This window comes from Plecotus auritus, assembly GCF_963455305.1.
Source record: "Plecotus auritus genome assembly, chromosome: 9".
Taxonomy (NCBI): domain Eukaryota; kingdom Metazoa; phylum Chordata; class Mammalia; order Chiroptera; family Vespertilionidae; genus Plecotus; species Plecotus auritus.
Genome location: NC_137783.1, coordinates 154,923,827 through 154,951,205, shown reverse-complemented (window position 1 = coordinate 154,951,205; position 27,379 = coordinate 154,923,827). Strand labels below are relative to the sequence as shown.

At 67.8% G+C, this 27,379-nt stretch overlaps 2 protein-coding genes across 2 annotated transcripts in view; one reads left to right on the top strand and one right to left on the bottom strand.

The window, feature by feature from the left end:
* Positions 1–23: 23 nt before the first annotated feature.
* Positions 24–12,997, top strand: TOLLIP (toll interacting protein). The gene is made up of 6 exons (XM_080642013.1): positions 24–186; positions 4,739–4,888; positions 6,727–6,909; positions 7,442–7,594; positions 9,083–9,173; positions 10,735–12,997. Exons 1-6 carry the CDS (start codon positions 154–156, stop codon positions 10,947–10,949), a joined length of 825 nt encoding a protein of 274 aa, XP_080498139.1. The 5' UTR covers positions 24–153; the 3' UTR covers positions 10,950–12,997.
* A 1,260-nt stretch (positions 12,998–14,257) lies between these two features.
* The window catches only part of MUC5B (mucin 5B, oligomeric mucus/gel-forming), a gene marked incomplete at both ends in the record, with an annotated part of 30,159 nt that continues 17,037 nt past the window's right edge, over positions 14,258–27,379 (bottom strand). The window contains 19 exons of the mRNA XM_080640766.1: positions 14,258–14,459; positions 14,999–15,101; positions 15,250–15,295; positions 15,431–15,550; positions 15,647–15,733; positions 16,138–16,254; positions 16,804–16,841; positions 16,941–17,054; positions 17,409–17,589; positions 17,830–17,861; positions 18,172–18,272; positions 18,471–18,540; positions 18,614–18,792; positions 18,894–19,119; positions 19,347–19,533; positions 19,637–19,890; positions 20,408–20,579; positions 20,798–20,985; positions 21,125–27,184. Of these exons, the coding sequence (XP_080496892.1) occupies positions 14,258–14,459; positions 14,999–15,101; positions 15,250–15,295; positions 15,431–15,550; positions 15,647–15,733; positions 16,138–16,254; positions 16,804–16,841; positions 16,941–17,054; positions 17,409–17,589; positions 17,830–17,861; positions 18,172–18,272; positions 18,471–18,540; positions 18,614–18,792; positions 18,894–19,119; positions 19,347–19,533; positions 19,637–19,890; positions 20,408–20,579; positions 20,798–20,985; positions 21,125–27,184 (8,477 nt within the window). The remainder of the gene's footprint in view (positions 14,460–14,998; positions 15,102–15,249; positions 15,296–15,430; positions 15,551–15,646; positions 15,734–16,137; positions 16,255–16,803; positions 16,842–16,940; positions 17,055–17,408; positions 17,590–17,829; positions 17,862–18,171; positions 18,273–18,470; positions 18,541–18,613; positions 18,793–18,893; positions 19,120–19,346; positions 19,534–19,636; positions 19,891–20,407; positions 20,580–20,797; positions 20,986–21,124; positions 27,185–27,379) is intronic.

The following is a 27,379-nucleotide window of genomic DNA, read 5'->3' as shown; positions in this document are numbered from 1 at the left end:
TGCGCAGTGCGCGGCGCGGGGGCGGGGCGGCCGTCAGCTGACTGGCGGCGGCGGCGGCTTCGCTGGGACAACCGTTGGCGCCGACGCAGGCTTCGGAGGGAAGATCGCCGGCTTGTCGGTTCTCGGCGGGCGAGACGCGGCCGGCGGAGCACCATGGCGACCACCGTCAGCACGCAACGTGGGCCGGTGAGCCTCCGGGGCGGCGGCGGGCTCTCCCCTTGGGCGCGGGCGGTCGTGCGGGTCCGGCGCTCCCGGCGAGCTAGCGGGCCGCAGGCGGGGGCGCGCCGGGATGAGGAGCCCCCGTGCCTGGGTGGTCCCCGGATGGAGGGGGCTCCTGCGCTCCGGCGGGTTCCCCGACGGCAGCATCCGGAACTCGAAGTCTGTACCCCGTATGGGAGAGGCCCCGGCCTCGCGGGCCCCGGATGGGGAAGGCCCCCAGCGGGCCGTCTCGCCGCTTCCCTGGCGGCGGGAGGCCGCGCGGGAGCGAGGTGGGAGCTGGGCCCGGGCGCACCGGCGGTCACGAGCGGGAAGGCGGCCTCCGCAGCGGCTCGCAGTGCGCAGCCGCGTGACTGTGACCCCGGCCGGCGAGCAGCGTGCGGACCCTCTGGCCTGCCCTCCTGGGCGGTGACGGGCCCTCTGCACGGGGTGCGTTTTCCCAGCTGGAGAGGAGCCCGCTTCGGGCGCGGAGGGCAGTGCGCGCCCCGTGCGCAGTCATCGGCTCGCTGTTCTGACCCCGGTCGCTCAGAGGTCCCCGCCCTCCTCTCCCTCTTCTCCTGACTGGCAGCGGGGTGACCGCCCGCAGCCTCTGGGCCCCCTTAGAGGCGAGGCAGCCAGAGCAGCGGCTCCCTGGTCTGTGTGACCAGCAGAGGCGCGATGGTCAGGCGGAGGCCCCAGTTCCCTGGCTGTCAGCGTCCCCCGCCCCGGTTGGTCCCCACCCTCACCTGTGGCAGCCGCCATCCTGGGGGGCATTCGGCTCTGACAGCACAAAGTGGAAGCAGCTGACACTTCAGCAGGGAATGGGGCGCCCGTGTGCAGACACTCGTGTGGGCCTGTGCTGTCCAGGCGGCCACGACGTGTCCTCTGCCTTCCGCTGTTCCCCGTGTGGCGGCCTGAGGTCCGTGTGCTGCTGTGCACAGACCAGCATGTGTCCCGGGTGTCTTTCCCGGCCTGTGAACGGGCAGGAACGGTAGGTCTGGGTGCCGTGGAGCAGGGGTGACTCAGGCAGCCGTTGTGGGCAGCAGGACGCAGTGAGGGAGCCGGTGGGGCCCACGGGACCTTACAGTGCGGCTCTTGACTACACACATGAGCCACGCAGGGTGGTCGCCATTGTATCTGTGGGTTTAAACTCCGTGTGAACGGCGGCCCAGGGGCTGGTGAGTCAGGTTCTTGGAGGAAGCTGACACTTGAGGGACAAGCAGAAGTTGTTCGACGGGAAAGCCCGGGAAGGTCCTGAGCCGCTGCTGTGCCCCAGGGAGAGCGACAGGCGTGGCCGGGCCCGTTCCAGATGGGAGGGCCTGTGGGCGGCACATGGATGCTTTAGTGACTGCAGAGCCGGTGTTTTAAAAGACATTTTGCCTGGCACACACCCCCGGTAGTTTCCACCTCTCCAGCCGACCCATGCCCGTGGGCTGAGCTGCACTTGGAAGGACGCTTTGTCATTAGCAGAGGCAGGAGGAAGGCGGTCCGCCCGCCTGGGCGCAGTGGCTGTGCGCTGGGCCGGGAGGGATGGTGCAGGCGTGGCCAGGACAGAGAAGCCGCGACACCAGCTAGTGCTGTAAAGGCGGCATTGGGCAAGTGCTCCCTGGCTGGGCCCTGGCTGGGCAGCAGGCCTGAGTGTGAGCCCCGTCCCTGCCCACACAGGGAGTTCCAGCCGGGGCCCGGGGAGCCCAGAGCCTGGACCATGGGTGGGCAAACTTTTTGACTGGAGAGCCACCATGGGTTCTTAAACTGGACCGGAGGGCCGGAACAAAAGCATGGATGGAGTGTTTGTGTGAACTAATATAAATTCAAAGTAAAGGAGCGGAGGGGAGAGCAAGAGAACCGGATAGAACAGCTGGATCTGGCCCGCGGGCCGTAGTTTGCCCACGGCTGGCCTGGACTCACTCACTCGGGACTGACCCTGAAGTCTGACCGCTGCCTCCTGCTCCCGTACTGAAGGAGGGACGCGGGGCCCCCGGAGAGGGAGGAAGAGGGCCAAGCCTTGGATGACCTTGCCTCCTCCACCCTCAGGAGCAGGTCTAGACTCGATTCCTTCCGCCTCGGCACCACCCACTCACCTCACACTCGCACGGCTGGTCCATCTGCTGTCACGCCCCTGGCTCCTCACCTGTCTCAGCATCGGTGGCCCTTGAGGGCCACCACTCCTGGCCGCCGTCCTCACCTCTGGCCTCCTGCTCTCCCTTCCGTCGGTCTCAGCCAGCTCCCTGCGGTCCATGCAGGTTCTAGTGCGTGCTGGGGACTCGACTAGTAGCAGAGTGGGTACAGCCAAACATTTCGGCCTTGAAGCGCCTGTCCTATCGTGAGTGATTTAAAAAGTTGGCAAAGGCGTGGGACAGAACTGGTCTCTGTCGTGAAGCTAGAAAGGGTGGAATGGGAGGGGACTCAGTGGCGTCTAGGTGGCCAGAGGATGGCAGCGGCATCCACTCAGGGCCGAGTGAGCAGGGCCGCAGGCAGCCTTCCCTTCCCCGTGCGCTGGGGTCTGGCGCCAGCACCTGCTCACCGCAGCTGCTGTGCAGAGGGTGCAGTCAGCTGGCGCACAGCCACCTGGGTGCCCCCGAGTCTCACATGGCTGTCCTGGTCCACCCGCCATCTTCGGCCTCAGCACGTCCACTCCCAGCCCCTCGTGTGGTCGTCGGCTGGACAAGGCCATGTCTCCTGGTCAGACTCGGTTGGCCATGCTGAGCCCTGGCCCTGGGTCACTGTAGTGGCCAGGGTCCTCACAGGGCCTCGGGGCAGGGCAGCCTCTCAAGGTGCACAGGGGCTCCAGGGGCTCGGCTTCCTCCAGGCCCAGCAGGTGTGCTCCGCGGTGTGGGCTCCTCCCGGAGCTGCTGCTCCCCCTCGAGGCCTGCAGCGCTGGCGGAGCTGTTCTTTGTTTTGTTGTGCCCTCTGTCCCTCTAGGCCTCGGCCTGGCCCAGCTCTCCGGCCTGGCTCCGCTGCGAAGGTCATGTTCACCTAGAGCGGTGTGATTAGCGTGGGCCAGGTTGGGGGGCTCCAGAGCCCTTAGCCTGTGCATGCTCAGCATGGGGTGCTGTGGCCCCCGAGCTCAGGCTGCTGGGCTTTGCTCCTTAGAGCAGGCGTCCTCAAACTACGGCCCGCGGGCCACATGCGGCCCGCTGAGGACATGTATCCGGCCCGCCGGGGGCCGCTGCCTGTCCTGCTTAGCAGCCGACCCGTCCCGGGCCCGCAGTGCGCCTAGGAATTTGTTCATAGTTTTTTTTTTTTAACTATAGTCTGGCCCTCCAACGGTCTGAGGGACAGTGAACTGGCCCCTGTTTAAAAAGTTTGAGGACCCCTGCCTTAGAGTGTCGCTGCTCCTGCGGTTTTCTTGGGGATCACATCGCCGTGAGCTCCCGGACGGAAAAGCCTCGGGAGGTCAGGTGCAGACGAGAGGTCAGAGGTGGACCCGCTGGGGCCGCCTCCCAGTTGCATAAAAATAATTTACATTTTATTTTTTGTAATTCCACAGAAGTTACTCAACCCATCACTAGCTATTTCAAGGGCTAAAAAAAAAACCTAGCAGTTACTTCAAAAGTATTTTCTCTTAGCAACCAAAGGTTTAAAGTTGAGCTCACTAAAGATACTTAAGAATTTTTTTCAGCTGCTTTACTTTTGTGGAGAAGTAACCAGTTTTTAAGTTTTTTATTACGTTGCTATTATATTTGTATAAATTGCTGCCTTGTGTGTAACTTGCTATGTTGTTAGTAACTCACATCAAAATGTGCTGAACAAATAAGATGAATATCCCTAACTGCGTTAGAGGGGAAGCGACCTGCTCTTTTCATGGAGAAAGTGCCGGTCGATGAGGGGGTGCTAGCAGACAGCGTGCCTCCACGTTCAAGTGCCACGGGGGTGGGCGTTGAGGGGAAATCGTTGCCCGAGGCCCCTTGGAGGGACGGGACCCGAGGCCCCTTGGAGGGACGGGACCCGAGGCGGCCAGGAGGTCCGCCCTGGGCCGGGCCTGTGTGTGGAGGCACCAGGCCTGGCTTCGCTGCGATGGGGGCTGTACTGGCCGAGCTTCGTGGGGCGGAAGGAGTGGCAGCTTTAACTTGCGCTGTTACAGGGAGTGTCGCGGGCGTCCCTGCAGAAGGTCTTCCCAGTCACCCGGGGTCTGGGTCGGCTCCGACCCCGTCTCGGCGGCGTGTAAGCCAGTGCCTTGTCATTGGCAGCCTTGCTTGCGGTGGGAGTGGCCCAGCGAGAATGAGTCACGGACAGGTAGACAGAGCTTGTGACCTCCAAAAGCGACCCATGACACCACCTGGCAAGCCCGTTCGAGCCTGTACCTCTTTGGGGTAGCATCACGCTCTTCATGGAGCTGGTGTGTCCAGTGCCCGCCGAGTGCCAGGGCTGCCTCCCCAGAGCGGCAGGGGGTCAGGGGTCAGGGTCCCCAGGCTGGGTGCCTGACCCCAGGGCCCCTCACTGTACAGGGGAAGAACCAGGCCCAGGGCAGCCTGGGCATCTGGGTCCTGGAAATGGGGGTTCGGTCCTGCTTGGCCCGGCTGCGCTGACTCTTCTCCCGCAGGTGTACATCGGGGAGCTCCCGCAGGACTTCCTCCGCATCGCGCCCACGCAGCAGCAGCAGCAGGTGCAGCTGGATGCTCAGGCGGCCCAGCAGCTGCAGTACGGCGGGGCCCTGGGCACGGTGGACCGCCTCAACATCACCGTGGTGCAGGTGCGTTCCGGGCCCTGGCGGAGGGTGTGGGCCCTGGGTTCTGTGTCAACAAGTGGAACTTCTCCTGGATCTAGTTCTTCCTGAAAGGTATTTGATGAACAAGGACATGTGTGCGAAATACTGCTGGACGCCCACCCCGAGTTCTGCCCTAAGTCCTTGCAACACCTACTAATGAGCGTTTAGTGGCCCCTGCGTAGGCCCAGGTCTCTCCCGGCCTCAGGGCGGTGGGAGGTGGGGCCGCTGCTGTCCAGATGAGGGCCAGGCGCAGAGGGCCAGGGAATGGCTCTGCCCTCCCCTCTGCCGCCCGCGCCAGGAGCTCTGGGGCTCGGGGATAAAGGAGTCCAGGTGCAGACACTCGGCCCTCAGTGCTGGTGGGGTCGCAGCTGCGGTGCACCTCGCACACTTCCCCTTCCGGTGCCCTCCTGTAACCAGGTTCATGCCCTGCTGGAGCGGAGCGCTGCCTCCTGCAGGCACCTCGGACTATAGGGCTGGCAGCCGGCTGCACCCTCCACTCAGCACCAGAGCTCCGAGGGCGGGCCCCACGGTTAGAAACATTCCAGTTCAGTACTGGGCCTTTTGGTGGTGCCGCCCATGGCTTCCCGCTTCCTTCTGCCCTGGGCTCCCAGCGGCCGTGCCCTGGTCCCGGGCCGGGGCTGTGACGTGGGCTCAGTGCCAGCCCGCCCCTCTCCTTGCTGCCCACCTGGCCCGGGCTGAGCAGCTCCTGGCCCAGGCCCTTGGGCCGCTCCCTGGCCGTCTGGCGGGCATTTCAGATGGACATGCCTTTCCCCAGCCCACAGCCCGCTGTGCCCCCATCGCCTTCCTTCTGGCAGCTCAGCCTCCAGCCCTGGGCTTCCCTGGACGTCTCTGCCTCACACTCGCAGGCTCACAGCGCCACCTCCGTGGTCCAGGCCGGAGGGCTGTCCCCGCCAGCCCCTTGGGCAGAGGGCGCACAGTGGGTCCTCCTGCTCCGTCTTGTTTCCTCTTCTGCCCTGGCTGCTCTGTGCACACTGGCCAGCACCCGCTCTGCTGGGTGGGGGTGGGTGGGGGTGGGTTCGGTCGTCCCTGTGGGCTCCCTGGGGGCGAGTTGCCCTCTCGGGGGACCGGCTGTGGGAGCGTCTCCCCGTGCGTTTCTGCCATCAGCTTTCCTCTGCAGGCCTTTGCCGGTTTCACGGGTTGAGGTCATGGTGCTGAGATCTGGGAGTGGTGGGTCCCTTTCTGGGTTCGGGATCCTCACCAGACCTGGGGCGTCGCGATCTTTCTCCCGTGGGCAGTCTCCACCCGGAGAGCTGGTGTCCAGCGTCGGCCAGGTCCCGGTGGCGTGGTTTTGCCGAGGCCAAGACCACAGTAGAAGTTTGATGGGTTTAGGTCTCACATGTAGGCCTGTAACCCTCCTGGGGCAAATCAGGACTCTGGTGTGTGTTCTGCCTAAAATGCACCCCTCCCCATCCAGTCAGCCCTGCTCCAGGCTGGGCCCTGGGTGAGGCTGGTCTTTGGGGACCCCACTCGTCCAGGCTCGTGCCCTTGACCTCGGTGTCTCCTGGCACTGTCCCGGGCAGCCTGCTTCTCCGCCCTCTGCTGAGGAGGCTGCAGACCCGCGCTCCGGCCCGCAGCGTCCATCACGCCTGCGGCCACGGCGCCACGTGCCTCCTCGCAGACAGCGGACTCCTGCGGGAACCTTCTTCTCCGCCCTGGCGCCCAGGAGCACGTGCTCCTCGGATCGAGTGGCTGGGTTCAGACCCGGGGGATGCGGGGAGCGGTGCGCTGCCGGGCGGAGGACCTGTGTGTCTGAGCTCTCGCTGGCAGCGGCTCCTCGTTTTTCTGACGTGGCTTTGTTTCAGGCCAAGTTGGCGAAGAACTACGGCATGACCCGCATGGACCCGTACTGCCGGCTGCGCCTGGGCTACGCGGTGTACGAGACGCCCACGGCCCACAACGGCGCCAAGAACCCGCGCTGGAATAAGGTCATCCACTGCACCGTGCCGCCCGGCGTGGACTCCTTCTACCTGGAGATCTTCGACGAGGTGCGGGCGCCGCGCGGGCCGTGCTGTGCGGGCTGCTGGGCTGCTCGGGGACTTGGCACTGTGGTGCTGGTGACCCTGCCCCGGCGCCCCAGCAGCAGTTGGCGCGTGCTCCCTCCGGAGCAGGCTGGGGGAAGTGGGTGGTCCCCTGGCGGGCGGGCGGGCGGGGGTTCTGGGGGGTGCGAGTGGCAGGCCGTCTACCCGGGTGCCCCTGGGAGTGGCAGAGGGTGCAGTGGGCTCTTCCTCGCCTGGTCCCCTCCTGAAGTCAGCCAGGGTGCCCAGCAGGTGAGAGCTCAGAGGGGGAGGGCGGGAAGCCAGGCAGGGAGGAGGGCCCTCTGCCCCGCCTCCCTCTCCCCTCAGCTCCCCTGGGAGGGTGTGTCATGCATTCCTGCCGGGGCGTCCAGCCTGGGGAGGCGTGGCCTGGGGTCTGCAGGCAGCTGGAGGGTGGGGGCTGGGCTTCAGGTGTGTGTGGGGGGGCAGGGGCAGCACCTGGCGGTCTCGGGACTCTCACGCTGGTTCCCCTCTGCTCCCTCAGCGAGCCTTCTCCATGGACGACCGCATCGCCTGGACGCACATCACGCTGTCCGAGGCGCTGCGGCAGGGCGAGGTGGAGGACAAGTGGTACTGCCTGAGCGGGCGGCAGGGCGACGACAAGGAGGGCATGATCAACCTGGTCATGTCCTACTCGGTGAGCGAGCGCCGCGGGGCGGGGCGGGTGTCGGCCGGGCTGGCCCCTCGCGCCCCAGGTGGCCCACGGCAGCTGACCTGCTAAAGCCGTTCCTCCTGAGGAGCTCGGCCGCAGCCTGAGTGGCAGGTCCCGTGTGGGCCCAGGAGCCGCCGCCCTCTCCGTCGCGCATTCTCCCGGGGAACAGTGCTGTGTGGTGGCCAAGTCATGGGATCGAGGCCCATCTTCTTTAATTTTTAATTTTTGTTTCTTTTTTGTGGCCCATCTTTTGAGGTGTGGCTTCCCTTACGGCCTTGAGGGCCCCCCTGTGCAGTAGTGGGTTGTCTCAGGGCCGCATGGGGATAAAGGGGGGATGGTACTGGCCCTCGACTGGACAGCAGGGCCAGCCGCTGGGCCAGCACCTCGGGGCCTGGCTCCTCCTCAGCACCCGCCATGGAGGTCCTTGGGGGCTCGGAGGCCATGATGGGTCAAGGCAGGGTCAGGGCCTCTGGGTTCCTGCCATCTCCGCGTGTCTCCCGGAGGTTTCTTACAATCGTGGGAACCTTTGCACAGAAACTCCAGCGGGTGGGGCAGGCGAGAGCAGGTGTGGGTCCCGAGTGGGCGATGCGGGCTCAGCAGCCCTCACCTGTGTGCCAGTCCCTTCACTGATGCCAGACGATTTTAGAGCCAGTCCTGCGTCAGTACAACTTCACCTATAAGTGTTTCCTTGTGCGCCTTTTTTATTTTTAATCCTCACCCAAGGCACGCTTAGAGAGGAAGGGAGAGAAACAGCGATCGGCTGCCTCCTGCACACTCCCCGACTGGGCCGCTCGTAACCCGGGCACGTGCCCTGACCGGGAATCAAACTGTGACCTCCTGGATGCTCAACCCTGAGCCACACTGGCCAGGCACCCTTATGCATCTTTTTTTTTTTTTTTAAATATATTTTTATTGATATTTTACAGAGAGGAAGGGAGAGGGATAGAGAGCTAGAAACATCGATGAGAGAGAAACATCCATCAGCTGCCTCCTGCACACCTCCCACTGGGGATGTGCCCGCAACCAAGGTACATGCCCTTGACCGGAATCGAACCCAGGACCCTTCAGTCCGCAGGCCGACGCTCTATCCACTGAGCCAAACCGGTTTCGGCCCCTTATGCATCTTTAACAGCCGTCTTCACAGAAACACAAAACTGCTCTCACACTGACGGAGAGAATGCAGATCTTAGAGACTCCCGGGAACTGTCCTGGATGCTGACCCGCAGCTCCCACTTACATTTGTTCTGGAACCTGTCTTCTTCCGTGACATCTCAGTTGGCCACGGTCCTGTGGGTCTGGCGAGTCATTCATTCCCCTGATCGTCAGCAGAGGAGTGCTGTGGGGTGCTGGGGAGGACGGGAGGGCGTCGGCCCTGAGCTGTCACTCCCAGGACGGGGTGGGTAGGGCTGCAGGTGAAGGGTTTGTGTGCGCCGGGGTCTGCTGTGACCCTGGGATCGCCTTTGTGTGTTGCAGTCCCTGCCGGCCACCATGATGATGCCGCCTCAGCCCGTGGTCCTGATGCCCACCGTGTACCAGCAGGGCGTCGGCTACGTGCCCATCACGGGTGAGCGCGTCCCTTGGGGTGGCTCCTGGGGTGGTGGTAGAACGGGGGCGGGGACTGGGAGTGCGGCCTAGAGGGTTAGCCTGGTCTTGGGGTGAGGCGTGAGGATCCTTCCAGAAGCGAGGGTCAGGTGTTAGTTACACTGAGGGTTTCTGTGCATGTATAGGAAAAGGAATTTCTTTTTCCTTAGCTATTGGCACAGGTAGGGTGAGGTGCAATTTGCGGAGATGCAGAAATGTAATTTTTAAACACGTCAGCACGAGTTGCCCTAACACAGTGGTCAGCAAACTGCGGCTCACGAGCGGCGGTTTGCCGCTCTGTTGACTAATGAGTTTGCCGACCACTGCCTTAGGGAAAAACACTTAAAAACGTTTTAATAACGTACTAATGTCTTTTTTTTTTTTTTTTTTTTTTTATATATATATTTTTTATTGATATTTTTACAGAGAGGAAGGGAGAGGGATAGAGAGTTAGAAACATCAATGAGAGAGAAACATCGATCAGCTGCCTCCTGCACACCTCCCACTGGGGATGTGCCCGCAACCCAGGTACATGCCCTTGACCGGAATCGAACCCGGGACCCTTCAGTCCGCAGGCCGACGCCCTATCCACTGAGCCAAACCGGTTTCGGCAACGTACTAATGTCTTTAACCTGAAGTCAAAACTTCTGGGTAAGGGTAATGCCTTACACAGTGGTCGGCAAACTCATTAGTCAACAGAGCGGCAAACCGCGGCTCGCAAGCCACATGTGAGGTGAGCCGTGTGCTCTAGCCACACTGTTACCCTGTCTGTCTGTGTGGGGTTTGCCGCAGCACCATCAAGTGGCGTCGTAGCTTTTACGTCTTGGAATTCTAAAATCCTGACTTTAGCTGCTGGTCAGCTCACTTCTGGCTGTGACATCCCTGGGCTCAGGCAGCGGCAGGCAGCGCGGGACGGACCCCAGAGAAGGGAAGTGGGCGAGCCCCAATGTCTGCCGAGGCGCAGGGAGCTGGGTCCAAGCAGAGCGCGGCCGCCCCACTGCGCTGAGGAGGCACGGCCAGCATGGGCAGGGGTCAGCATCCGGGGGTGCTGGAGAGGAGGCAGGGGCCGGTGGGGGCTGTTGGGTGAGAGCACACCCCACCCCCATGTGACTTCTTCCCTGGTCACATCTGCAAAGGCCCGTTTCCCGGTGAGGCCCAGCCCCAGCCCCAGCCCCACGGGAGAGCCTCCCAGCACCACGTGTGCCTGGTGCGGGAGCTGCTTTCCCAGGAGGAGGGGACACGTGTCGTGTCTGTGGCTCCATCCTGTGCGCTTTGCGCGGCCCCGAGATGCTGGCTCCAGGAAAGAGGAGGTGTCCTCACGGGGGGGCTCTCCTGGGCCGTCCTTGGGACGTGTTGGAGCCGTCGCAGCGGAACACAGAAGCTGCGCTCCTCTCCCGTGTGCCTGGGGTTCAGGGTCACGTTGCTTGGGTGCCCTTGCTGGTCGGTGCCCATGAGCCCGGGGGAGGCCAGCCCTGGGGGAGGCTCAGCGCAGGCTACTCTCTTGAGCCAGAGGCGACCTCCTAAACCCCATCTTGGGCTTGCAGGCATGCCCGCCGTGTGCAGCCCTGGCATGGTGCCCGTGGCCTTGCCCCCGGCGGCTGTGAGCGCCCCGCCCCGCTGTAACGAGGAGGACCTGAGGGCCATCCAGGACATGTTCCCCAACATGGACCGCGAGGTGATCCGCTCGGTGCTGGAGGCCCAGCGCGGGAACAAGGATGCGGCCGTCAACTCCCTGCTGCAGATGGGTGAGGAGTCCTAGACCCCTGCCGCCTGCGCCCTCGCCGCCACGCCGCTCCAGCCCTTTGGACCTGCCGCCCAGGGCGCCCGAGCCCTTTCCCAACGAGATCCCGTGTCCCCTCCTCAGCGTCCTGTCGCCAGCCCACCTGTTGGGGGTGCAGGTGGGTTTTGGGTTTCGGGCAGCTGCTCTGGACTGCCAGCGGGGTGGCCGTGGTGGCCTCCCTCCTCACTCGGTGGGGTGAGCGGGCACGTGGGCCGTGTCCTGTGTCCCGTGCACACGCTCCCCTCCGCTGGGGGCGCGCCCGCAAGTGCTCTGAGCTGCTCCCGAGCGCCCGTCTGGTTCGGTCCCTGGCGCGTAGCGCGGCCACTTACGGGGAGAGACCTACTCACTTCGGGTCGCAGTCCATTGACAGCTGCTGTGGGTTTAGAAATTGCCAACGGAAAACTCCCGTCCCTCCCTCCATGTGCTTCCTGGGCCTGGCTGCACCCCCCCCCCCCCCCCCCCCCCGCGGCCTGGGTGGTGTGGCTTGGCCAGGCCTCAGTCACGGTGTCAGCCTGCCTGTCCATCCCGCCAGCCCCCGGCACAGCCTCGCGGTGGCCCGAGTGGGGCCGTCCTAGCTCAGAGGATCCCCGGTCTCGGTCTGCTGTCCGTCAGCTCTGGGGAATGTCAGGCCAAGCGGCAGCTTCCTCTCCTTGGTCGGCTCTCCCACCAGAACCTGAACTTGGGGCAACAAGTAATAGACCTCGTGCTTCGCTAATGGGAGGGCGGGTGCGGGGACCCGCTGGCTCCACTGACAGTCATTTCAGTGAGCACTGGGCGGGTCCGTGGGCAGGCTGGAGACAGTGCCAAAGCCCCCGGAGCCCCCGTGCACATGTGCGAGCTGCACCCTGGCCCGGCGCTGGCCACGGCCATAGCGGGGGGACAGGGCGGGTGACACCTAGTGAAGTTGGAGGGGTTCCTCAGAAGTGACGCCCTTTAAGCCCCACCCTGCACGGAACACGTGCGTCAAGCTGCGGTCAGCGTCCCTCCTTAGAGCCGTTGCCCGGCCTCGGACCGCGGCTCTTCCGATTCAGGGTCGGGGCCGGTCCTGGCCGCCTGGAGGCCGGTGGCTGAGCAGGAGGACGCGAGGGCTGTTCGGCTCCTCCCTCCGACATGCGGCTGCTCCCGGAGACGGCCTCCGTCAGGCTGCGTGTGGTCAGGTGCACTGCTCATGCCTGTCCTGAGCCTGGAGGGGGTGCCGCGGGGTGGCCAGGCACGGGGGCTTGGGCCACTTGCTTGGCGAGCGCTGCCTTCGCGTGACCCCGTCGTCACGCCATGGTCACGTTCCAGCAGCTCGGCTTGTGCCTCGGAGGCCGACTCCTCAGCGACGAAAGCGTTGGGCAGGCCTGCGGGCCCTGGGGTTGAGTGGTGGCCTGAGCGGGCCTGGCAGCCCCCCCGCCCCTTCCAGGGAGGCTTGTGGGACCCCTGGGGGCACTCGGCCCCAGCCCAGGGCAGATGCTCAGGCCCGGCTCGTGGAGGCCCAGTGTGCGGGCGCGTAGTTTTTGGGGTGACCGGCCCTTGCCACATCCCCGCTTTTCTTTCTCGTGCGCGCTATGTTTTTAATCGATCAGAGCCCCCGTTTCACAAGGCCTGCCTTCTAAAGCAGACCGGCTCCACAGCTGCCCCAGGCCTGTGCTCGGTGCCACCTGCGCCCCACAGGGAAGTGAGGCCCCGGGCCAGGCCGCCTGCACCCCACAGGGAAGTGAGGCCCCTGAGGAGGCCCCGGGCCAGGCCGCCTGCAGATGGCAGGCCTCGGGGCGCTGCTGCTTCCTCTGGCCTCAGCCCGGCTGCGGATGAGGCGAGGCTGGGCAGCCGAGTCTCCTGAAGGCCCCCTTCACCAGCCTCTCCCGCCCGCCCGCCTGCCCGCCCGTGTGGGTGCAAGTGCGTCTCGGAGCCTGTGCTTCTGTCATTCTCCTGGGTCCAGTGTCCAGATTTCCTTTGATTGTAAAGTATATTTTTACTTTTCAGCCTTCTAATTTAATAAATGACCTATATGACGATAGAGAATTAAAGTCCTTCAGGGAAGTTTACGTGTGTGTTCCCGAGTCTTTCTTAACGTAGCGCCTAACAGACGCGCTGCAGCGAACCAGCCCGGGACTGGGTGGACGGTCGGCAGGTGGCCGGCTCACAACGTGACCCCAGCATCACGCCGGCTCGGCTTTGGTGAGAGCTGCGGGGGGCCCGGCGGTCGGCGCTGACCAGGTCGGGGTGTGCGCGCTCCTGGCTCTGACCGTGACCGCCTGCCCCGCTGGCGGATCGTGTGATGGGGCCGGGCCCAGGGAGACCCTCCCGCCACCCTCCCTTTGCCTCCCAGGTGGCCGGCCGCCCGGAACTGGCCTGCCCACGTGGGCATCATCTCTGGTCCTTCCTGCGAGGGTCAGGCCCACCGCCAGGGTGCCCTCTGCATCCTGGGCGCACAGACGGGCAGCTGCCTCCCCTCCCCCCCACACACGGGCCGTGTGCTCACAGCTCTGGACGAGCGGGAGAAAGAGAGGTCGACCCGGGACTGGTGCCCTGAAGGGGACAGCGGGGCAGCTGCTTCCTGCGGGTGCCGCCCCGTTGGCTGGCCCAGTCTGTCTCCATCCGTGACCCCTTTCATAACGAACCCCGTGTGTCTGGAAAACGTGAGGGTGTTTCTGAGCCCTCGGCCCACTCCTGGCTCCTGCCAGTGCCCCTACAGCCCACCCGAGACTGACCCGGCTCCGTGCCCCGTCCCTCCCAGCGGGTCCAGCACAAGCCCCGGGGGGGAGGGTGCAGCCTGTGGGGCCCCGGGCAGCCCAGCCACAGGACGGCGGGGAGCGATGCCAGGAGGAGGTTGTGCACACGATGCTCAGCATTTATTTGCAAAGTTGGGGCAGGTGAGCAGAGGGGCGCTTCAGGGCACTGACCTCTCCCTCCCCCTCCCCCTCCGGCCATCAGAGCCTTGGCCCCAGGTCCAGGCATGGGCAGGCAGCACCCCTGATGCGGCTTCTGGAGGCAGCAGGCCTGGGGGACCACTGTCCGTGCGGGGTCTGCTGTGGGGGCCACAGGCGTCTGCTCCATGGGGCTTCGCGGGCGGTGGGGTCCCAGGCCCAGGGAGGCAGCACAACAGGAGGAATAGGGGGTCTGGGCCGAGGGGGTGCTCGTGGTAGGTGAGGGTGGGCCCCGATGGCAGGGCAGGCGGCAGGTGGTCGGAGGGACTCCCTGCTTCGTGCCCGCTTCAGGATGACCTTCGCTGCTCTGTCCCTGTCCCGGTGTGGGCTTCACCCAGGGCAGGTGGAGGGAAGGTGGGGGGGGGGGGGGGGCTGGGGTCAGGCAAAGCTGCTGTGGCCGTGCTCGGGAGCGGCCGGCGAGGGGACGCAGGCCAGGTCGCACCTGCACTCGTCGATGTGGGTGTAGGTGTGCCGGACGGCCGTCCCGTCGGGGCACTGCAGGGTCACCGCCTCCTCGTGGGCCCGGGTCTCCTGGCAGCAGGTGCAGCGGCGCTGCATGGCCCGGGCCTCGGGGGAGTACCTGCGGGCACACAGCCCTGAGACGGGGCCTCGCCCGGCAGCCCTGTGCCTGTGAGGACGCGGCTCCGCGGGCATCCAGGGTCCCTTTGAACCCCCACCTTTCTGCCAGGCACCCTTTCCTCGGAACCAGCTCCTCAGACTTGCTGACCCCACAGGCCCCTCCTCCAGGAACCTGTCCTGGACCCTGCTCCCCGCCTCTCTGGCCGCGGGCTCACAGCTGGCCGCAGCCCGGCCGCTCGGCTCTACCAGCAGCCCCGCCCTGAGCCTGGCCTGAGGAGGACCCTGGGTCTGCCCACCCCCAGCTGGACACGGCCCCAGGCGCCTGGACGCAGCGCCTGTCTCTGCCCAGCGTGTCCAGGCCTGGCTCTGCAGGTCGGAGGCCCCGGGCTTGTGCGGACGGAAGTGGAGACGGGGCTCCTGAGGGCCCCCCTTTCCTCCTGGACCCTCCTGACGCAGCTCAGGATGGCCAGCCCAGGCCGGGGCCACGGGGGCACTGGGAGGTGGTGTGTGTTGGGCGGCTGGGGGTGCGGGGCCACTCACTTGGACACTCCTGGGCAGGAGCCCTCGCAGAAGGTGAGGTTGACGGGGGCCTCGCAGCCCTGGTGCCCCAGCACCGTCCTGTTGACGCGGACCTGGCAGGAGTCTGCAGAGGAAGGGCAGAGGTGGGGTCCCCGAACCCAGACCGGCCGCTCCCTCCCAGGGTCCCTCCCGCCCGAGATGTGAGTCCAGGGGTCAGGGCAGGAGCCCAGGGGCAGAGGTCGAAGGGCGGGGCGGGAGGCGCCCTGACTTACCCACTTCCTCGCAGGAGTAGCAGCAGCCGGTTTTCCTGAGGATGCCCTGCAAACGGGACAGAGGGAGAGCTGGGGGCGGGGCCAGGGCTCTAGGGGCGGGGCTTCATAGGAGGCCATGGGCGGGGCTCCAGGGCCAGGCCAGGAGGCCACGAAGGCTGGCCAGGTCCCCGGGGGCACACACCTTGCAGCTGGACACGTCTGGGCAGGGCAACGGCCTGAGGATCAGCATGGGGACCCCGTGCTCGGCCTGGCAGTGGTACTCGGTGCAGCTGTCCTGGCTGTTGACCCAGGTCTCGTTGGGCTGAAAGGCACAGGGAGAGTGAGCCGGTGGGATTCTCTCCTGGCCCGGGAGGCCTGGAGGGGGGCTGCCGGGTGGAGGGCTGAGACCGCCGCTTACCTGGACCAGCCCGCCGTCGGGCGTGAGGCAGGCCCTCTGCACGCACTCCCCACAGCACTTCCCGGCCACCGTCAAATACTCGGAACCCTGGGGACCGGAGGGTGGTTATGTCTGCACCCCAGCCCTCCTGCCCCTCCACACCCCAAGGGCCTGGCAGCCCCATCAGCCGCCCCCACACTCTGAAATGGTGCCCCTGCCACGGCCTGGAGGGGAGAAGCTTGTCCAGGCCTGGCTCTGAGGGTCGGGGTGCCCCCTGTCCTGCCGCAGCCTCACCCCTGCTTCCGGCCCCTCCCCTCTACTTCGGCCTGCCTGGAACCTGTCCCAGCCCCGCCCGCCCCCTCGCTCACCACCGTCCTGCTCTGCAACCTCCCTTTGGGGAAAGCGGCCCAGGCTGAGCTGGAGAGCCCTCCCGGGGTCAGGGACCGCCGACGTGAAGGTGCCGCGGGGGCTGGGGGGCCCCGGGGGTCTGTGTCTGCCCCGGGGCAGCTCACCGGGGGACAGGTCTCGTTGCAGCTGTCCTCCTCACACTGCACGGTGGGGTCCTGGGAGTCCACGGACAGGCAGGTGCACGTGTGGCAGGGAGTGGCCGCTGGGAAGGTCGCACCGACCTGCAGGGGGTGGGAGGGAGGGGGTGACTGCGGGCACTTGGTGGGCGGGGCCAGGACCCTGCCTGCGGCCAGGTGGGCTCGGAGGAGACGAGGCCCACAGGGGTGTTCTTTCTTCTTCAGATGGGTTTATGGATGTGCCCCCGCCGGCCCGGCCAGGAGAGCAGCAGGACCCCGGGCAGGGCAGGCACCCCGGGGCAGGGCAGGGCCGGCGTGGGCAGGCACCCCGGGCAGGCAGCGGGCGCTGGGAGGTGCGGTGCTGCCCGAGGACCTTCCCCTCCTGGGAGGAAGCTGCTGGGAGACCCTGAGGCTAAACTCTTGCCTGGCCCTGGGCACAGGCGCCCCTCCCGGCCCCCTCCCCGCCCCCAGCTCTAAGTGCCCCGAGCTGCTCCCTGCATCTGCTCTCGTGGCAGGAGGGCGGACAGCTGGCGTGTGGAGACGAGGCGTGGTGTCCAGAGGGGCCAGGCACCCCACAGTGGATGTACAGAGCCCCGCTGCCCCCAGGCCACGGAGCCCCCCAGGCCACGGAGCCCCCCAGAAACGAGCCCTTACCCCGTAGACAGTGCCATTGTAGGTGCACAGCTTGGGCCCTGGAAGGAAAGGGAAGGCTGAGGGCCTGCCTGGCGGGGGAGGCGGGGGGAGGACACCGCTGCCCCAAGCATCACCCCAGAGAGCCCCCCCCCACTCACGGCAGCGGAAGGCGGGGCAGCAGCCGCCCTCCTCCTGGACGCGGGCCAGCTCCTCTCCTGGCCCACACACCGGGGGGCTCTGGGGGCTCTGGGGGCAGCTGGTCGTGTTGCAGACTGTGGAGAGGCAGAGAGGCGGGTGCTGACGGGGGACCTCGCCCTCCCCACCAAGCTACTTCCCAGTGTAACGGGCTTCCCCACGTTGGAGCCGAGGAAGTACGTTTCCGAGGGCTGACCGCTCTGCGGCCCTGCTGGGTTCCCCCTCCCTGGTCCTGCCCCGGTGCCTGGGCAGACCGGGGTACCAGCCTCATTGTGAGGGGAAAATGAAGCCCCCGAGGCCGCCCCAGCTCCGGGGTCCAGCCAGGACGACGTGGCCTCAGTGGCCTCCGCGCTGCAGGCCCTGCCGGCGGGTGGCTGTGCCCTGTGCCCTCCTCTCGGGCCCCACCCGCCGGCCCGCAGGGCAGGGCTCACCGCACAGCGTCTCCTGGCAGCACGGGTTGTCTGCCAGGGGCCTGGTCACGGCCACGAAGCCAGCCCAGCCGCACTCCCGGGGCAGTTCCTGGGCGTCACACTGCACGGGCGCGCACTGCACCGACACGGAGCCCGCGTCGCACACGCAGGCCTGGCAGTTGCTGACCCACCGCTCTCCAGGCTGCAACAGACCAGGTCAGGGTCCCCGAGGGCCCAGGGCCGGCCTCAGCTCGGAGCAGCCCTGTGACAGGGACGCATGCACACCCAGGCGCCCCCACCAGCCCCGCCACCGCTCCCGGCAGAGCGCCTCCCTCCCTCCCCCCCTCCCCCTCCCCCTCCCCCTCCCCCTCCCCCTCCCTCCTTTCTCCCTTCCTCCCTCTGCTTGAGCGAGGTGGGGCCAGCTGGGGGCAGAACCACTCACGAATTTGGGGAACCCATCTGGTCCCACGCAGGCTGGAAGAGAAGGAGAAAGGGGGTCACGGGGGGTCCTGGGGTTCAAGCCGGTGGCAGAGGCCACAGGCCGCAGGGACAGGTCCTCTGGGGCCTGGCCACTCCCCAGCCTCTGTCGTCCCCCTGGGAACGAAAGCCCGGGAACCAAGGGCTCTAGGCCGCGTGGCTGCGGGCAGACGGGTGGCGCTGGGCTGAGGCTGCCATCGCCACGGAGGGGGACGGGCCCAGCACAGGCCCGGGACAGGGACGCCCGCCGCTGCCTCCCCCGACCGCCTCCCCAGGACTGGGTCAGGGCCCGGGAGGGGGTGCGTACGGCACTCGGGCACACAGACGTCCGTGTGGGCGTTGAAGAGGGTCTGGCCGTCTGGGCAGAAGCAGCCCTCCGCCAGCGCCGTGCTCTCCGGGTGCGGGGTCCTGTGAGGGGAGGAGGGCAGTCCTGGACCCTGGACCCTGCGCCCACGTGGACGGGCAGTCCACGGAGGGGGCAGCGGGCTTGGATGGGGTTGGTCGGCTGCCCTGGACGTCCCATGGGGCCAGGTGGGGGAAGGGCACCCCAGAGGCCCTGCCTTCCTGGCTGCTCCCAGGCCCTCGGGCAGTCTGGCCGGTGCTCACCTGGAGTCACAGGACGCGGGCTGCACGGGGCCGCATGGCTTGTACACCTTCTCAGGGGGGCAGGGGAGCTCTGGGGGCAGAGACGGGTGTCAGGTGGGCCGAGGAGGCCAGCCCCCCCCCCACCACGGCCGCCCCCAACTCACCGCACAGCCCGCCGGTGGCGTTTCGCCAGTCGCTGCACGCGCCCCGGGCACGGCAGAGTGCCGCGTAGGCCTCCAGGCTCTGGCAGGGCACCCTGGGGTGGTCGGCCTGGCAGGCGTCCTGGACGCAGGCGCTGAAGAACAGGCCGGGCGAGATGAGGTCGTGGCACTCGGCGAAGATGCTGCGGGCAGGGGCAGGGCAGTCAGAGGTCGGAGCAGAGCTGGGTCCCAGCCCCGACGGGGTCGCCGACCCGGGGTGACCATGCCCTCGGGAGGGACTCACTGGCTCAGCATCAGCTCACAGAGGGGCGCTGGGGGGCACGGGGTGGAGGAGGGTGTGGTGGGTGCCGGGGACGGGGGGCTGGTGGTCGTGGGCGGGCCTGTGGGGGCCCAGCAGCCTTCCTTGTTGGTGTCGGGGACCAGCCAGGCGCTGGCCATGTCCTGGCAGGTGGGGGCGATGGTGCCATCCGGCAGGCGGCAGTCATCCGTCTTGCTGTTGGTGCAGGTGCCTGGGGGCGGGGCCGGGAGGGTCATCGCGGGGCCGGCCTTCCCCCTACCCCGCCACCTCCCGGGGGCCACACGGTTATGAAACTGGTTAGTGAGGGAGAGGCGGCTGTGGCCTAGGGCAGGCGGCAGGGGTGGGCAAGTCTGGGGGGTGGGGATGCCCCCCGGGGCCCCGGGCAGGACGCGGAGGGAGGAGCAGGTGGCGCCCTGCAGGGCCCGCGTGTCCACTCACCGCACTGGCCCTCGGTGTTGTGGCTGAAGCGGCTGTAGGACAGCCGGACCTGGAAAGCCTGCCCGTCAAAGGTGACGCTGACCCCGACGGCCGGGATGTCCACGCGCATCGAGGTGCTCGCGGTCACGGACACGCTCACGCCGTTCCGGCTGAAGCCCTGGCTCACCCGCACGCCGTCGAACAGGATCTGGGGGTGCAGTGGGGGCCGTCACGGGGGGTCGGGGCCCATCCCCTCAGCACACCAGGTGCAGGGGCTCCCTCAGGCTGGGGTCCCACCCGCCCGCACGCACCAGGCCCTCCTCCTGCCCGCTGGCGGCCGTCTCCGTGGTGAGGACGACCTCGGTGGGTGCGTAGCGGATGTGGAGGGCACGGGGGCAGCTGGCGGAGGCCGCGGCCCCGCAGCGGTGGTTGTCCAGGAGGACGGTGAGGTTCCCGTGGCGCGGCCGGATCTCCCTCATGAGCACGTGCGTGCAGTTGTCCCGGAAGGAGTAGGGGGTGCCGTCGAAGGTGACGTAGTGGGAGCCCCCCCAGCTGCTGCAGGAGCCTGCGGACGCACACAGTCCCTCACCCAGCGCCACGCGCCTGGCGTGTCCTCAGCTCGGCCTCCGCGCCTCACTGGTAAACCGGGGGAGTGGGCCGTGGAGGGCCCTACGGTGGGACCTGCCGCTCGGCTGCGGATGGGCCCTCGGTACGGAGGCTCTCGGGCTGAGGCCTCCCGGGTCACCCGATGGCCCTCAACCCCGTGCTGAGTGCCCTCCGTGGGGCCAGGGAGGGGAGGGGCCACCTGAAGGCAGGGCAGAGACGGGGTGAGAGACCAGGGCCCAGACGGGACAGGACGGGACGGGACGAGGCAGGAAGGGCAATCCGTGGAGATTCAGGGAGGAGCGGCCTTGGGGATGGGAGACAATCCCTCCTGCTGCTGCTGGGAAGCACCTGTCCGGGGTCCCTCCTGGGGCAGCCCCGTGGAGGGCCCTCGGGCCCCGTTTCCGCCCCCAGTGCACCCGGCAGCCCCCTGTGTGCCGTCAGCACCGCCCGCCTCCCCGCTCGAGCCCGGGGCTCACATTCGCACTCGTAGTGGAACCGGCAGGGCTCCTGCTGGCTCTGCACCCTGACCGGCAGGTGCCCGTTCACACAGGAGACCTGGGCCGCGGGCTGCGGCGCCAGCAGGACGATGCGGTTGTCGCCCTCGCACCGCGCCACCGTGCAGTCCTCCAGCGTCCAGGACTCGTTCACCTGCGGACGGCAGGCTCGGCTCCGCCACCCGCCACAGCCTCAGGGGCCCAGCCCCGGCCTCCCTCCCGCCAGAGCGCCCCATGGAGGGGTCACCCCGGGGCTGGGGTCACCCCGGGGCTGGGGTCACCCCGGGGCTGGGGCCCGCCCCACGGGACCCAGCAGCAGCCCCTGACCGCGCGCACAGGACGGCAGGCAAGGCGGGGAGGAGGGGCGCGCACCTGTCGGGGAGGGTCCGCGAGGTCGCAGCCGGGAGCTGGCGAGGTCAGGGGCACCCAGGTGGCGGTCGGGGGCTCCGGGGGCGAGGTGGTGGAGCAGGCGCCCTGGAAGCGGTCGAGCTCGCACTGCTGGTTGCAGATGGCGTAGAAGCGGCAGCCGGCCCCGTCGGTCCTGTCGTACACGACGTCCCCTGGGGGGAGGGGGGACCCGCCGTCAGCCAGGCGTGGCCTCCAGAAGCACCTGCCTCGGGGCGGGCGGGGCGGGGCACAGACCCCGGAATGGGGTGACGGGTGGACTGTCCTCGGGGTGGGGACGGTGCCTGCACACACCTGGTAAGAAGAGCTGTCCGAACGCCCGGCACCGGCAGGGGGTGGTGGGCGAGGGTGGGCTCGGCGAGGCGCTGGGCCCGAGGGTGCGGGGGACCGAGGGCGACGAGGTGGTCTCCGGGGCCGGGGAGGGGCAGTGGCGGTAGTCGTCACAGCAGAGCAGGCGGATCTGGTAGTTGAAGCACATCCGGAAGCGGCCGCCCTGGTCGCGGTTGCGGCACACCAGCCCGAAGCGCACGTCGCACTGCACCGCCTGGCCCACGTCCTCCAGGCTCGCGTCCGGCGCCTTTTCTGACCGGCACTCGATGTCCTGAGGCTCCTGGCAGAAGTCGTGGCCGGCCGAGCGGAGGACCGACAGGGTCTCAAAGTCCCCGCCGTCGGGAACCGGGGTGGGGTAATCCTCGTCGAACCAGTCTGTCCACGTGCACCGTGGCACGCAGGCCCCAGGGGTCGTGGAGGTCATGGAAGTTGTGGAGGTCATGGAGGTCATGGAGGTCGTGGTTGGCTTCAGGGAGCTGGTGGGCAGGGTGGTCCCGAAGGTGGGCCTGGAGGACGGGACCCCAGGGGTGGTCTGTATGGGGGTGGTGACCAGGGGCACCGTGTGGGGGGCACTGGACGAGGCTGGCTTGGCAGTTGTGGTCAGGGTCCCTGGGGAGGCGGAGCGACTTGGGACAGAGGGCCACTCGGTGGTCCTGAGGGATGTGCGAGCCGTGTGGATCGGGGGGACACTCTCGGTGGTCCTGAGTGAGGTGGGAGCCGTCTGGGTTGGGGGGACACTCTCGGTGGTCCTGAGGGAGGTGTGAGCCGTCTGGGTGGGGGGGACAGACTCGGTGGTCCTGGCAGTAGAGGGTCCTGTCCCAGCGGTGCGGACGGTGACCCTCCCTGTGGTCCCGGGGGACGAGGGGAGTGACTCGGTGGTGGCCGTGGTCCTGAGCTCGGTGGTCCCGGGAGTCGGCCGGCCCGTGCTGGTGGGCACGGCCGTGCTGGGGCAGTGGCGGTAATCGTCGCAGCAGAGCACGCGGATCTGGTAGTTGAAGCACATCTTGAAGCGGCCGCCCTGGTCGCGGTTGCGGCACACCAGGCCCTCCTCCAGCCGGCACTGCACCACCTGGCCCAGCTGCCGCAGGGGCACGTCGGGCAGCCTCTCGGCCCGGCACTCCAGGCCCGCGGGCCGCTCGCAGACGGGCCGGCCGGCTGCCCGCATGTTGGCGTAGGTCTCAAAGTCGCCTCCGGAGGCCCCGGGCAGGGGGTAGCTCTGGTCCAGCCAGCCGGTCCAGGCACAGTGAGGCTGACAGGCAGTGGGCGTGGCCACTGAGGTCACGGGGCTGGAGGTCGTGATGGGCGAGGTCGGAACCTTAACCGTGGGGCCTGTAGCCATGGTGGCGGCTGTAGAAGGGCCCGGGGTGGTGCCCAGCAGGGAGCTGGTGGTCACGGGAACGGGGGGCGATGGGGAGGCCCTGGTGCTGGGCCCTGGGCTGGAGGTGGCCGTGGTGGTGGGCGTCCCTGGGGTGGGGGTGCTCCCTGGAGGCGGGGAGGGGGCCGCCGTGGTGCCGGGCGTGGAGGGGCAGTGGCGGTAGTCGTCACAGCAGAGCAGGCGGATCTGGTAGTTGAAGCACATCCGGAAGCGGCCGCCCTGGTCGCGGTTGCGGCACACCAGCCCGGAGCGCACGTCGCACTGCACCGCCTGGCCCACGTCCTCCAGGCTCGCGTCCGGCGCCTTTTCTGACCGGCACTCGATGTCCTGAGGCTCCTGGCAGAAGTCGTGGCCGGCCGAGTGGAGGACCGACAGGGTCTCAAAGTCCCCGCCGTCGGGGCCGGGTGTGGGGTAGTCCTCGTCGAACCAGTCTGTCCACGTGCACCGTGGCACGCAGGCCCCAGGGGTCGTGGAGGTCATGGAGGTCGTGGAGGTCATGGAGGTCATGGAGGTCGTGGTTGGCTTCAGGGAGCTGGTGGGCAGGGTGGTCCCGAAGGCGGGCCTGGAGGACGGGACCCCAGGGGTGGTCTGTATGGGGGTGGTGACCAGGGGCACCGTGTGGGGGGCACTGGATGAGGCTGGCTTGGTAGCTGTGGTCAGGGTCCCTGGGGAGGCGGAGCGACTTGGGACAGAGGGCCACTCGGTGGTCCTGAGGGAGGTGTGAGCCGTCTGGGTCGGGGGGACACTCTCGGTGGTCCTGAGGGAGGTGCGAGCCGTCTGGGTCGGGGGGACACTCTCGGTGGTCCTGGCAGTAGAGGGTCCTGTCCCAGCGGTGCGGACGGTGACCCTCCCTGTGGTCCCGGGGGACGAGGGGAGTGACTCGGTGGTGGCCGTGGTCCTGAGCTCGGTGGTCCCGGGAGTCGGCCGGCCCGTGCTGGTGGGCACGGCCGTGCTGGGGCAGTGGCGGTAGTCGTCACAGCAGAGCACGCGGATCTGGTAGTTGAAGCACATCTTGAAGCGGCCGTCCTGGTCGCGGTTGCGGCACACCAGGCCCTCCTCCAGCCGGCACTGCACCACCTGGCCCAGTTGCCGCAGGGGCACGTCGGGCAGCCTCTCGGCCCGGCACTCCAGGCCCACGGGCCGCTCGCAGACGGGCCGGCCGGCTGCCCGCATGTTGGCGTAGGTCTCAAAGTCCCCTCCGGAGGCCCCGGGCAGGGGGTAGCTCTGGTCCAGCCAGCCGGTCCAGGCACAGCGAGGCTGACAGGCAGTGGGCGTGGCCACTGAGGTCACGGGGCTGGAGGTCGTGATGGGCGAGGTCGTGATGAGCGAGGTCGGAACCTTAACCGCGGGGCCTGTAGCCATGGTGGCGGCTGTAGAAGGGCCCGGGGTGGTGCCCAGCAGGGAGCTGGTGGTCACGGGAACGGGGGGCGATGGGGAGGCCCTGGTGCTGGGCCCTGGGCTGGAGGTGGCCGTGGTGGTGGGCGTCCCTGGGGTGGGGGTGCTCCCTGGAGGCGGGGAGGGGGCCGCCGTGGTGCCGGGCGTGGAGGGGCAGTGGCGGTCACAGCAGAGCAGGCGGATCTGGTAGTTGAAGCACATCCGGAAGCGGCCGCCCTGGTCGCGGTTGCGGCACACCAGCCCGAAGCGCACGTCGCACTGCACCGCCTGGCCCACGTCCTCCAGGCTCGCGTCCGGCGCCTTTTCTGACCGGCACTCGATGTCCTGAGGCTCCTGGCAGAAGTCGTGGCCGGCCGAGCGGAGGACCGACAGGGTCTCAAAGTCCCCGCCGTCGGGGCCGGGTGTGGGGTAGTCCGCGTCGAACCAGTCTGTCCACGTGCACCGTGGCACGCAGGCCCCAGAGGTCGTGGAGGTCATGGAGGTCGTGGTTGGCTTCAGGGAGCTGGTGGGCAGGGTGGTCCCGAAGGCGGGCCTGGAGGACGGGACCCCAGGGGTGGTCTGTATGGGGGTGGTGACCAGGGGCACCGTGTGGGGGGCACTGGATGAGGCTGGCTTGGTAGCTGTGGTCAGGGTCCCTGGGGAGGCGGAGAGACTTGGGACAGAGGGCCACTCGGTGGTCCTGAGGGAGGTGTGAGCCGTCTGGGTCGGGGGGACACTCTCGGTGGTCCTGAGGGAGGTGCGAGCCGTCTGGGTCGGGGGGACACTCTCGGTGGTCCTGGCAGTAGAGGGTCCTGTCCCAGCGGTGCGGACGGTGACCCTCCCTGTGCTCCCGGGGGACGAGGGGAGTGACTCGGTGGTGCCCGTGGTCCTGAGCTCGGTGGCCTCGGGAGTCGGCCGGCCCGTGCTGGTGGGCACGGCCGTGCTGGGGCAGTGGCGGTAATCGTCGCAGCAGAGCACGCGGATCTGGTAGTTGAAGCACATCTTGAAGCGGCCGCCCTGGTCGCGGTTGCGGCACACCAGGCCCTCCTCCAGCCGGCACTGCACCACCTGGCCCAGCTGCGACAGGGGCACGTCGGGCAGCCTCTCGGCCCGGCACTCCAGGCCCGCGGGCCGCTCGCAGACGGGCCGGCCGGCTGCCCGCATGTTGGCGTAGGTCTCAAAGTCCCCTCCGGAGGCCCCGGGCAGGGGGTAGCTCTGGTCCAGCCAGCCGGTCCAGGCACAGCGAGGCTGACAGGCAGTGGGCGTGGCCACTGAGGTCACGGGGCTGGAGGTCGTGATGGGCGAGGTCGTGATGGGCGAGGTCGGAACCTTAACCGCGGGGCCTGTAGCCATGGTGGCGGCTGTAGAAGGGCCCGGGGTGGTGCCCAGCAGGGAGCTGGTGGTCACGGGAACGGGGGGCGATGGGGAGGCCCTGGTGCTGGGCCCTGGGCTGGAGGTGGCCGTGGTGGTGGGCGTCCCTGGGGTGGGGGTGCTCCCTGGAGGCGGGGAGGGGGCCGCCGTGGTGCCGGGCGGGGAGGGGCAGTGGCGGTAGTCGTCACAGCAGAGCAGGCGGATCTGGTAGTTGAAGCACATCCGGAAGCGGCCGCCCTGGTCGCGGTTGCGGCACACCAGCCCGAAGCGCACGTCGCACTGCACCGCCTGGCCCACGTCCTCCAGGCTCGCGTCCGGCGCCTTTTCTGACCGGCACTCGATGTCCTGAGGCTCCTGGCAGAAGTCGTGGCCGGCCGAGCGGAGGACCGACAGGGTCTCAAAGTCCCCGCCGTCGCGGCCGGGTGTGGGGTAGTCCGCGTCGAACCAGTCTGTCCACGTGCACCGTGGCACGCAGGCCCCAGAGGTCGTGGAGGTCATGGAGGTCGTGGAGGTCATGGAGGTCGTGGAGGTCTTGGAGGTCATGGAGGTCGTGGTTGGCTTCAGGGAGCTGGTGGGCAGGGTGGTCCCGAAGGTGGGCCTGGAGGACGGGACCCCAGGGGTGGTCTGTATGGGGGTGGTGACCAGGGGCACCGTGTGGGGGGCACTGGATGAGGCTGGCTTGGCAGTTGTGGTCAGGGTCCCTGGGGAGGCGGAGCGACTTGGGACAGAGGGCCACTCGGTGGTCCTGAGGGAGGTGTGAGCCTTCTGGGTCGGGGGGACACTCTCGGTGGTCCTGAGGGAGGTGTGAGCCGTCTGGGTGGGGGGGACACTCTCGGTGGTCCTGAGGGAGGTGTGAGCCGTCTGGGTGGGGGGGACACTCTCGGTGGTCCTGGCAGTAGAGGGTCCTGTCCCAGCGGTGCGGACGGTGACCCTCCCTGTGCTCCCGGGGGACGAGGGGAGTGACTCGGTGGTGCCCGTGGTCCTGAGCTCGGTGGCCTCGGGAGTCGGCCGGCCCGTGCTGGTGGGCACGGCCGTGCTGGGGCAGTGGCGGTCGTCGTCGCAGCAGAGCACGCGGATCTGGTAGTTGAGGCACATCCTGAACCAGCCGTCCTGGTCGCGGTTGCGGCACACCAGGCCCTCCTCCAGCCGGCACTGCACCACCTGGCCCAGCTGCCGCAGGGGCACGTCGGGCAGCGATGTGGCCTGGCACTCCAGGTCCACGGGCCGCTCGCAGACGAGCCCGCCGGCCTCCCGGATGTTGGCGTAGGTCTCAAAGTCGCCACCCTGGGGGCCCGGCGAGGGATAGTCCACGTCGAACCAGTCTGTCCAGGTGCACCTTGGCACGCAGGCCCCAGAGGTCGGGGACATTGAGGTAGGCGAGACGGAGCTGGGCCTCCAGGAGCTGGAGGGCAGGGAGGTCCCCACGGTGGAACCGGTGGCCGAGGACCCAGCTGTGGTCTGTGTGGGGGAGGTGGCCAGGGTGGCTGTGTGGGGGGCACTGGATGAGGCGGGCTGGGCCGTCGTGGCCAGGTTCCGGGTGGATGGCATGGGCGGTGGCGTGGTGGAGGGGGGGCAGCGGCCGGCGCTGTCGCAGCAGAGCACACGGACGTTGTAGTTGAAGCACATGGTGAACGGCCCCCTCTGGTCCCGGTTCCTGCAGACCAGCCCGGCCTGCAGGCTGCAGCTCACCACCTGCCCGATCTGGTCGAGGCTCACCTCCGGGTAGCTCTCTGCCCGGCACTCGATCTTCTGCGGCTCCTGGCACATCTTGCCGCCAGCAGCCCTGATGTTGTCGAAGGTCTCCATGTCTCCGCCCGTGACCCCCGAGGTGGGGAAGTCCACGTCAAACCACTCTGTCCACTCGCACCTGGGTTCGCAGCTGGTCGTGCCCCGGCTGCTGGTGGCTTCAGGGGTGGCAGTGGTAGCAGTGGAGGTGGTGGTGGTGGCTGTGGCTGAGGCTGTGGCTGCGCTGGTGGTGGCAGGGGTGGCAGTGGTGGTGGTGGTCGTGGAGGAGGTAGTGGCTGTGGCTGCGCTGGCGGTGGCAGGGGTGGCAGTGGAGGTGGTGGTGGTGGTGGTGGTGATGAAGGAGGTAGTGGCTG